Source organism: Martes martes (assembly GCF_963455335.1).
Source record: "Martes martes genome assembly, chromosome: 1".
NCBI classification, from domain to species: domain Eukaryota; kingdom Metazoa; phylum Chordata; class Mammalia; order Carnivora; family Mustelidae; genus Martes; species Martes martes.
The window spans coordinates 216,556,044-216,566,947 of record NC_137888.1 but is presented as its reverse complement, the minus strand read 5'-3'; the positions used below and the strand labels follow the sequence as shown (position 1 = coordinate 216,566,947).

The 10,904-nt window shown below is 63.5% G+C and overlaps 1 protein-coding gene across 1 annotated transcript; it reads right to left on the bottom strand.

The window, feature by feature from the left end:
• Positions 1–3,995: 3,995 nt before the first annotated feature.
• On the bottom strand, positions 3,996–10,594 carry ADAMTSL5 (ADAMTS like 5; the record flags this gene model as incomplete). The annotated part of the gene is given in 14 exon segments (XM_080803418.1): positions 3,996–4,756; positions 5,056–5,127; positions 5,213–5,411; positions 5,561–5,724; positions 5,870–5,956; positions 6,305–6,416; positions 6,669–6,796; positions 7,919–8,027; positions 8,175–8,235; positions 8,468–8,559; positions 8,666–8,861; positions 9,360–9,426; positions 10,303–10,525; positions 10,529–10,594. Coding segments are annotated over 14 exon segments (1,878 nt in total). The 3' UTR covers positions 3,996–4,454.
• Positions 10,595–10,904: the final 310 nt, after the last annotated feature.

The following is a 10,904-nucleotide window of genomic DNA, read 5'->3' as shown; positions in this document are numbered from 1 at the left end:
ACATGCAAAGGTCCTGGGGCAGGACTATGCCTGGCAGGTTAGAGGAAGAGTGCCGTGGGCTGGAGCTGAATGAGTGAAGGGGAGAGAGGAGGTGAGTGGGTGAGGCTGACCTCGCAGATACCTGGAAGGTGTGGTGAGGACTTTGCCTTTGCTTGGGGATGCGGGCTTTGCTGGGAGTGAGGGAGGGGCTGAGCCTCCCCTGCCTCCCGCCGCATGCTGAGAAGCCCACACGAGTGTGGGGGACAGGGATCTCGGAATCTGCTTATCACTGGCCCAGCTATTTGAAGAACATGGTGGGGCCATCGTCCAGGGTGGGAGAAGGAGGCACCAGGCTCGCTCTGCACCTGGCACTGACCCAGCCAAGGGGCAGCAAAATAGCCTCTAGCTGTGTCCCCTCAAAGATCGCTGGACCCCCAGGGATCAGCTTGCCAGGGAGCACAGGTGGGAGGACACACCTGTCTTACCAGGTGGAAACAATGACCTCTAGCCCCTCAGACCTGGTTTTTTTTTTTTTTTTTAAGATTTTATTTATTTATTTGAGAGAAAGAGATGGCAGAGCAAGAGAGAGCACGAGTGTGGGGGAAGCAGGCTCCCCCGCGGAGCAGGGACTCGATCCCAGGACCCTGAGATCATGACCTGAGCCAAAGGCTCAACCGACTGGGCCACCGAGGTGCCCCGGTTTTGTTTTTAATTTAAACATACAGAGGAGTGTAACCAGAAACTCAGAGCTAGCGGGGCAACACGGCCAGTCCCTCCCAGTCACTTGCCACCCCCAGGGGAGGCCCCCATCCTGTGTTTACTTTGTCCCTGCGTGTCACTTACGTCGCGGTGTCCGGGCCTCGCCGGTGTGACTCGGAGCCGCGGCTGTCAGATTCGCCCCCCGCGGCAGGAGTGAGCCACACTTTCGTCCTGAGTGGTGAGGACAGTATTTCATTCGGTGTAGCTACACCATTCCTCTGTTGTTGGACTGGTTTCCCGTGTGTGGTTATTGCGATGAAAGCTGCTAGGAACATTCTAGAACCGGCCTTTGGTGACCGGAGCTCTTGTTTCCTGGGGCACACACCTGTCGGAGATTGCAGGGTGAGCGCTCCAGTGTCCTGGGGAGCCAGACGCAAATAACCACACACCGGGAGACTTCCAGCTAGAGATTCGTTCTCCCGTGTTCCGGAGGCCCGAGCCGGAGCGGAGGTCAGGTCGTGGCAGGACCAAGCTCCCTCGGGAGGCTCCAGGGAAAGGTCCTTTCCACCTGTTCGGCGCTGGGTGGTTCCAGGCATCCTTGCGCTTGTGGCCGTGTCCCTCCGGTGCCGCCTCCGTGGCCTCGCAGCTGTCTCCTCTGTCTGACGAGGATACCTGTCACTGGGTTTAGGGCCCGCTTGGACAATCCAGGGTGATCTCATCTTGAGACTCTTAACTGCTTCGGCAAAGACTTTTTTTTCCAAACAAGCTCCCATTCACAGGTCTGGAGACTAGGACTTGGGTGGGGGTTCAGCCTGTCACGGGAGGACCCCTTCACCTGGAGCAGACGCGGCCAAGCTGTGCCCCCCGGTGGCTATACTAGTTCCTGGCATGGGCCGCATGGAACCCCGGGGGGCTGTGGGGCCCCTGGGGACTCTCAGCAGCCGTTGGGGCCGAGTTCTAGTTCCGGGTCAGAAGGAAGGGAGAACAGGCCCGGGTAGGTGGGGATGCTGGCTGCAGAGAGTTAAAAAATAGTAAGAAACGCACGGGAACCCCAGAGCCAGCCTCCTGCGGGGCTGCGGGGAGAACCCTTCCGGGGGGCACTGATCATTGTTGCTGTTTTCATCCTTTTATTAATAGGATGTGTTCCAAACGTGCCTGATTTTTTTAAATATTTTATTTATTTACTTGTCAGAAAGAGAGAGATTGAGAGAGCGAGCACAGGCAGGCAGAGGCAGAGGGAGAAGCAGGCTCCCCGCCGAGCAAGGAGTCCGATGTGGGACTCGATCCCAGGACTCCAGGATCACGACCTGAGCCGAAGGCAGTCGCTTAACCAACTGAGCCACCCCCGCGCCCCCAAACATGCCTGATTTTGTTCTTTCTCCTTGACGAAGCATGGCCTCCTGTGGGAAGTGGGTTCAGAGAATTCGCAGCTGTGAGCCACCAGGCCTCGGCCAAGGGAGCTGGCTGCAGGCAGACCTTCCGGACTGTGCCCCCCTGGGCCCCCTCGGGCGCCGTTTCAGCCTTACCCGGACGGGCACTGCGTATTCCCGGGGGACACGGTAACTAGTGAGAGCCAAGAGCCGGCGATGGTAGAGGAAGACGCAGAGCTCGGGCGGCCGCTTCCGTGGCTCTGCCTGACCCACCTGTGGCTTTAATGCCTGTGCGGGACGTGACTGCTCCGGGTGTGGACTTGACCGCCTTCAGCATTGCAACGTCTTCTCTCTTCTCCTTGTTGTAGTGTCGGTTTTAAAGCTGGAGCATCCAGGAAGCAGGGGGGGTGTCTGCTGCGGGTGTCCCTGACCGTCCCTGGAAACAATGCTGCCGGGCCGAGGAGGGGGCGGTGAGGAGGGGGCCCACAGGCCATCCCGCCTGCGCCCCACACTGGCCTTTCCTCACCGGCCAGGCCGGCTGGTTTGGGAGCTCGTGGCAGGGCTGCCCCGCGGACCCCACTCCCCAGCACACCCGCGGCACAGCAGTGCGGCACGGGGGCAGCCGCGGGCTAAGGGCGGAGGTGCTGGCTGGCGCGACAGGCACAGAGGCACCCTGGGCGTGGGCGCCGTGTGGGAGGCTGGCGTGTGGGAGGAGGTGTTCTGAGGAAGGCAAGCACCCAGGAGAGACGTGGGCGCCGGTGGACGGCAGGTGTGGGGCCCTTGGGGGCTGCAGGTAGTTCCGGGAGCCTTGGATCCCGTCCTGTCCCATCTTGACACCAGGGGGCGCCCGGGCACCGCGCCGCCTCCAGAACTGCGCCCCACTTTTCTGTGGAGGGACTGGAGGGGCGCCCCACCTTCAGCACCGGGGCCAGGCCTGGACGGAGAGGTCGGGGGTGCAGGGACCCGGGCGGAGCCCGAAGAGCATGGTGCCCATGCTCAGAGCCGCGAGGGGCTGGAAAGGTACGCTCAGATGGGGAAACTGAGGCCCAGAGAGGGGCCAGGGTTGGCCGCAGGTCACCTGCAAGGTCGGGGGTGCTGAACCTGAGACCTCCCACTTAAGCAGCCCTTGTCCCAGAGGAAAACACAACCATGGACGGTACAGGAGTTAGACTGCCCCAAATGGCAGCGTGGGAGCCGTCCCAGCAGGGAGGGAAGGTAAAAGGGGGGCCCTTCCAGGGAGCCCCAAGGAGAAGGTTTGCTGAGTGACACCCCTCAGGTACCCCCAATGCACACATGACCAAGGTCCGCCCTCCTGGCCCTAGAAGAATATCGGAGTAGCAGATCTCCAGGAGGACACGTGAGGGTAGGGGACAGGCTGAGAGCTGTGACCTGCCTCCTCTCCTGGGGAGCGGCCCTGGATGGCGCGTGAGGAGAGCATGGCCCCCAAGGGGGCGTGGGAGGGTGCACTGGACCGGGAGAAGGACGGGGCTGGGGTACACACAGGGACAGTGCGACTGGGGGTCTGGGTACTAGGACATCCTGGGGTGTCTGCAGCCCGGTATGCTTAACCAGGGTGCCTTGAAAAATTAAATACAAACAAGCGGGACGGATAGCGGTGTTGCCTGAAAGGAACCCAGCCAGGGGTCCCCGGCCGGCTCAGTCTGTGGAGCGTGCAGCTCTTGATCTCCCGGCTGTGGGTTCGAACCCCACGCTGGGTGTAGAGGCTACTGAAAAAAAAAAAAGCTTGGGGCGCCTGGGGGGGCTCCGTGGGTTGAGCCTCTGCCTTCGGCTCAGGTCATGGTCTCAGGGTCCTGGGATCGAGCCCCGCATCGGGCTCTCTGCTCGGCGGGGAGCCTGCTTCCCCCTCTACCTCTGCCTGCCTCTCTGCCTGCTTGTGCTTTCTCTCTATCAAATAAAATCATTTTTAAAAATAAATAAATAAAGCTTAAAAAATAAAATTAAAGCTTTAAGAGAGAAAGAGGGAAGGAGAGAGAGCAGCCCAGCCAGAACTACTAAGGCCCTTAAGATTATCTCTGGACTTGCTGGTAGCCAGGAAAGTGGGAAGCAGGGACGTTCTAGTTTCGTCAGGCATGTCTTCTGGGGAGTGGGCCTGTTTGTTAGAGCGTCTTTGACTACACGCAGCCTATGTGTGTCCGTGAGAAGAGAAAGCACAGGGCGTCAGGTCGCTAACCAGCAGCGAGCTTCCTGGTAGCAAGGGCAGGAGGGGAAACACGTATTACAACATCTTCCTTTGGGCCTTGTTTGTTTGTGACAGTGTCTCTAAGAACGTGAGTGTGAGGCAAAAGGAATCAAAGCAGACACACAGTTTCGAGGTGTAAGCTATCTCCTGGCTTCCTGGTCCGGCGTGTCTTTCTTGCCGCACGTGGCAGGGGCCTTTCGAGGGGCTCAGCTGGGGCAGTGGCGCGCGGCCAGGCGCACACGGCTGTCCTCCGCGGGGCTCCAGGCCCGGGCATAGCCCGTGTGGGGCAGCAGTAGTCGGTCCTGAGTGCCGTCTGGGCTGATGAGGCGCTGGGCAGCCAGCAGGTACTCGCGGTGGAGGTCCAGCCGGGGGCAGGGGCAGCGACCCAGGGCCCACACGTACTCGAGGGCTCGCAGCGGCGAGCGGTTCTTGTAGATGAGCTGCACTTGAACCTCATAGCGGGTCTCCTGGGCCTGATGCCGGCGGCTCAGCACTCGGGCCCTGAACACTGCGGGCAGGGCCATGCGGAGGCTGGCAGGACGCTCTACCCTGGGCGCCCATCCACCCACACCCCACTGCCAGAGAAAGGAGCTGGGGTCGGATGGGGCACTGGGGGGCTGGGGTCAGGTGAGGTCAGGGATCAATGAGAAGTCAAAGGGCAGATTAGGGCAAAGGGTCAGAAGGAGTCAGGTTGGAGTCAGGTCAGGGAGTCAAGGGTAAAGTCAGATAGCAGTCAAGGGTCAGCAGGACGGGTCAAGTTCGGGTCAATTAGGAGGCAGGTGAGGGTTGGGGTTAGGAGTCTCTCACCAAAGTCACTCCCACAATAGTGTAGCAGCCGGTGGGCGCGACCTCGGGTGTCAGGGCAGGGTGCGCAGGGGTCTGCGGGGGTGGTACAGTAAGGGGCACAGGCCTCCCCTCCCTGCTTGTCCCCCCCACTCCCCCACCCCCCCCCGTGCTGCCTTACCTGGGGTGGGGGTGGGGATCCGTGGGACAATGGTAGCTGGGGCTGCTGGGAGCTCGGAGGGCTGCCCGTCCACCTCCCGAGGCTGCTGCTGCCGCAGAGACCAACCCAAGGCCTGCGCCTGGGCCTGGAAGGGGCTGTAGCGCTCCCGAGGGAGCCAGAACTCGAACTCGATGCCGGGGTTGGGCTCCTGCAGGAGGACCTGGAGGGGTGTCACACTAGGGAGCCGAGCTCAGACTTGGCGGCTGGGCTTCCCCTCTCCGCCCCCCGCCCCGCGCCCCACTCCTGTAACCCAACCATCCCCTACATCTCCCCCCCCCCGCCCCCCGCCCCGCGGAAGTTGGCCCGCACCTGCAGGAGAAGGTCTTGGGAGGTGGGCCCAGCCGCGCTCAGCATCTCCTCTGGCCCTGCCTCGCGGGTGTAGACCACACGGGTGCCCGCCGCCTCGTAGGTCCCGGGCGGGCTGACCGCCCAGTTCCCGTTGAGCACGTAGCGCCCGTCGCCCCCCATCAGCGCTGCAAGGGAAAGGTCAGCCCGGGCTCCCGGACCTGCCCGGCCGGCCGCCTCCCGACCCCGGCGTCCTCCGCCCCCCGGCCTCAGGCTATCCCCGCTGCTCCCAGGCGGCCAGCAGGGGGCTTCCCCCCTTGGACCCCGCGATACCCAGGTGGTTGCGGCTCCGGTGGGCTACACGGATGTGTCTGGCACCCTCGGGGATCAGGGTCACGTTCCAGTACCCTGCGAAGGCACCTGGGTGGGAGGAAAGGAGGGGGTTGGGGCGCAGGTGGGAGCGTATTTGAGGGACGATTTGAGGATTAAATGAGATACTGCGGTAAGAAGGTACCAGGGGGTCCTGATAATCCCAAACGATGGGTTAACTTTTGGAGTTAGGGTTATTCTCGCTTAAGTACAGAAGGGAAAGAGTTAGAACGCCATCTGCTCCGGGAAGGGCGGGGCCATCTGGGAATAGCCAATCAGAATGAAGAGCGAGAGGGGGCTGGGCCACAGACTGCCCAATCAGCTCGGGACTTCGCTTCCGGCCCGAGGCTCGTTAAAGGGACCGCTCTGGTTAGCGGGGAGGACGGAGCGGGCGGTCACCGGAGTCTCGGAACACGCGCTGCACCAGAAGGCACGACTCGTTGGCGCCGCCGCAGCGGCCGCAGTGGTCTTCGCGGGCGTCCGAGCCCAGCAAACCGTCACAGCCGGCGCTCTACAGGGACGGAGACGACGAGCGCGGCTTCATCCAGAGCCCCCTGACCCCGTCCGCCCTGGGGGCGCGGAGTCCGCCCTGGGGGCGGGGTCCGTGGGTAAAGGGGCGGGGTCTGGAGCCTAGGGTGGGCGGGACCTGGGGAGGGGGCGGGGATTAGGGAAGAGGGAGGGACCTGGGGCTGAACGTGATGGGGTCGAGGTCAGGGCTGGGGTGTGAGAGGCCGGGGCTTTGCGGGGTCCCGCGAGGCCTTACGAGGCAGCGGCCAGCCACGCAGAGCCCCTGCGTCCCCGGGCTGCAGGGCGTGCCGTCCAGGACGCGGCCGAAGCTGTGGTAGAAGGCGTGGCCCTCCGCCAGGCAGTTGAGGTCGCACTGGTTGGGCGCTGGGGGCGGGAGGAATGCGGGGGCCGTGGAGCACCGCGGACCGCGGTCGGAGTCCCGGCCTCCTCCTCCTCAGGCGGATGAGGCCCAGAGACTCAGCCAAAGCCGCACACGGAGGCTGAGGCAGAGCCAGGGCGCGAATCTAGGCATTCCGCCCCCAGCCCCCGCGGGCCGTCCCGGACAAGCATTCTGACGTCCCGCGCACGCTCATTCATTCAGGTGAAGCCCTCGGGTTAGGGGGTCCCTACACGTTGTCCACTGCTAACACCCTTACCCATTCTTCATTCATTCTTTAGTTCCACAAACACTCACAGAGCACCTACGACCTTCCCAGCACTGTTCCAGGCTCTGGCGTACAGCCGTGGGCAGAGGCCACTCAGCACTGGGTCCTGCACCCAGCATGTGCCCAACAGAAAGCATTCAGTGCGGACCGATTTCTGTGTAGCCTGGGTGTGTCGCTGGCCTCCCCAGGACTCAGTTTCCCCCTCTGCCTGGCAGTGGGGCCGAATGGGCCGCCCTGACCCCTGCTCCTCCTGGCCTCCTGCCCCGCCCTGAGCCTGGCTGGCAGACCCTGCCTAGGACAGAGCCCGAACTGGCCTTGGCAGGCCTCTGTGGCGGTGGGATCACGGCAAATTTCCTCTAATTCTTAGGGGGGAAAAACCCACCCCCCTCAAAAAAAAAAAACAACCCAGAGTTCGACAGATGGAATGTTCTCCATATCTGTGTCTGCTTCCACTATGTCTAAAGCTGCCTGTTTCCCTTAAATCTGGAGGCACGCTGCCCCGGGCACACAGTTATGTAACTTGCTGCCTTCAGCTAAATGCAGTAACATTTCCTGCTACCGGGATAAGTTTGAGAACTCCTGGCCTCTGGATACAGCTCCAAGTGAATCCTCAGCCTGGCGCTCAACCCCGAGCAGGACAGGCCTTGCCTCCCCCCCTCCTGTTTCACAGGTCACGTTGGTCCCCGCACCCCCGCACCGCTTGAACTCCTACACGCCCTTCAAAGCCCCAGCGCTCATGTTCTCTTCCTGCAGTCCTCCAGGCCTCTTGCTTTCTTAGCAGCCCCTTCTCCCTGCCCCTCTCCCTGCCTCTTCTGGGCCAACAGGAGGGAAGGCGACTCACCACCATAGAAGGGCACCCACTGGTAAGTCTTCTGGCTGCCAAGGACAGGGTGGCCATTGTAGACGGCACACTGGAGGTCTCGGAAGGGAATGGCCCCTAGGGGACAGTCCTGAGGACAAACAGTGGTCCGAGGCTGGGAGAGCCCCAGGGGAGCCTAGAGAACCTGGCAGGGTGGCAAGTGTATCTGGGGGCCCAACCCGGGAGACGGAGGGTCTTCGAGGCCCAGCTAAGGGTCTGGGAGGCGGACACCACTCACTGGCAAACGGCAGAGTCGGTACTCGTGGGAGTCTCCCCAGCACGGCTCTTCCCCAGGGAACCTACAAGGAGCAAGATGGCCAGAGTGTGCTCAGGACCCCCAGTAACCTTCTCTCCAGAGCTGGCCTGACCCCCCCCCCCACTTTGGCCTGGCCAACCCCACCCACATTCCAGTTGGATCAGTGGGATTAAAAGGCACAGCATGTGTGGGCAGGCTGAGGGTGCGGCCAGGAGTGGGGCGGGACACCCCCCTCTCACCCCACCCCACCGGCCAAACCCCAGCTGGGCGCTCACCAGACGCAGCGCCTGCTGCGCACGGAGAGACCCCGCCCACAGGAGCTGGAACAGCGACTCCAGGAAGCCCACGGGGTCCACTCACCTGGACCCTACTTGGGGAGGGAGAGGCACCATCAGCCTGGAGAGGAGCCTGGCGGCCCCCAGACCACGGCCAGGTCTCTAAGTCCACTGGCTGCCGGGAGCGCCCCCGCTTACCTGAGCGCCGCCGCCCAGACCACAGTTCAGGAAGGTCCACAGCAGAAGGAGGTTCTGGAGGGGGCGGGGCGCGAGGGGGCACCGGGGGCGCTGCCGTGGGGGCGCCAGCAGGCCGGGGTCTGAACCCCAGCTCTGCCCCAACTGGCTGTGTGATTTGGGGCAATAATTTAGCCTCTCTGGGCCTCTGTTCTCGTCTCTGAAAAGTAGGGTAATAACAGAGCCCCCGTTACAGAAAAGTTTCAGGGAACCGGGGAAGAAAGACGGGAGGCACAGAGCCTGGTAGCGGAGAGGCCGAGCTCAGAGAATATCATCTTTCATTCTTACTGACTGTGTCGTCTCTTAATGTACACAGTAGGTGCTCAATCTGTGTCCGATCATTCCAGGACAGTGCATGGGTGTCTCCAGGGTCAGGGCCCCATCACTGCTCACCCCACCATCATTGTTTCTACCTCCCTGTGTGGCCAAGGGCCAGCCACTCCACTTCCCTGGGCCTCAGTGTCCCCATCTGTGCCAGGGGGACCAGCTGGACTTAGTCCAGGGCTCTAGGAGGGACTTTGCAGAGGTGCGGCTGGTGGGGACCGGGTCAGGGCCTGAGCCCCTGGCAGAAGCTGGACCTGGGCCTCCAGGGCCACCTCAGCTCCCAGACCCACAGCAGCAGGGAGCCCCTGGATTGAGGGATAACAAGGGGGGTGACCTGGCCCCAGTCCAGTCGCCGACTCGTGACCTCATGTGCAGACGCTGTGGGCCCCACCAAGGGCGGCCTGCAGAGGGAAAGGGGCCGCTGATGAGGATGGCGCAGGAAAAGAGGGAGGCGTCTGGGGGGGCAGACTTTGCCCCCCCGGGCCTCAGTTTCCCCATCTGTCCGGGGAAGGATGAAATCACTTGCCGTCTGTACCCTCATGACCGTGACATTGCCGGACAAAGGGGGAGGGAAGTGGCCACCTTGTGAGTCCTTTCTCAGGCCACAGCCAGGCTGCCTGGTGGTCAGCAGAGCCCAGAGGACGCGAAGGACAAGCTGGAGGTCTCCAGCCCCGAGGTCCTGGGCATGGGTCCTGTACCAGCAGAGCCTTTGGGCCCCCTGGAGCCCCAGTTTCCCTGGTTCTCGGGCCCTGGCTCTGACAGTCCTGCCTGGGACATCAGGGACTGGGGTCCACGGTGGCTCCAGGAGCTGAGAACCTTGGGGACCACTGGGCGGGTCCCCTTCTCTGCCCAGAGCTGTGCAGCCAGCTGCGTCTCTGCCCCTCTCTGAACCCAGAGCCCTAGCTGGCTGGGAAGAAGCTGGCTGGAGGGCGAGAGGGCTTTGCCTTCCGACACCCCCTCTTCCCCCCACACACTCTGCGCTGGCTTGAGGGGTGGGGGTCTGGGCGGGGGGAACTGAGGGGCTAGAAGCACCATCCTTCCACTCCCCAGAGACCCTCCGGACGGGCAATCGCACCTCGTTCTGGCGGCACTCCTGACGGCAAGTGTGATCCCAGGGCGAGCCACGCCTCTTAGGCCTCAGTTTCCCCAGGAGGAAGTGGTGAGGAGCTTTCTCCCACCCTGGGGGCTGCTGCCAGGCCGGCCCCTAGCCGGACCGGGCCCTGGGACGGGGAGGAGACTCGGGCCGGGATAGTGGGAGGATAGGCAGAGGGACTTACCGGCTACGTAGAGCCCAGGCGGCACGTCCTGGTTCCCCGGGCGGCCCCAGGAAGAGCGGAAGCGGCGGGGCCCGCGGGGAGGGGCGGGGGGAGCCAGGGGCGGGGGGGGGGGAGCCAGGGGCAGCCCCTCCCACCCGGCCTCCCAGGGCGCGCCCAGGCCGGGGTCCGCGGGGACCGTAGCCCCGCGCGCCCTCGCGCGGCCGTTGCGCGCCTCGGCGCGGGTCTACGGCAGGGGACTGCCCCGCGCGGGGCCCGGTCCCCCGGAGCCGCGGCCTGGTGTTCCAGCGTCCATATCCCGGTGACCTTGGAAAGCCCAGGGCGGGGGAGCCGTGCGGGAACTGGCCGCCCCTACCCCCCACCCCGGGGCTGCTATTCCGGGCTCCGCGCTCAGGGCCAGGGAATGTGCGAGAACCGAGGTGGCCCTGCCATGGTTCCGGGAGTCCGGGCCGCTGCCTCCTTTCCACCGACGCCCAGATAGCCTCCCCGCGACGGTCCCCTTTCCCGGCCAGTACCCCTCTCCCCTGGTCCTCCCCCCAGCCCTCCCTCAAGGTCATCCTACTGAGGAACCCCTCTCGCCTGGGTCGTAGCCCTGGGGCTCCCCC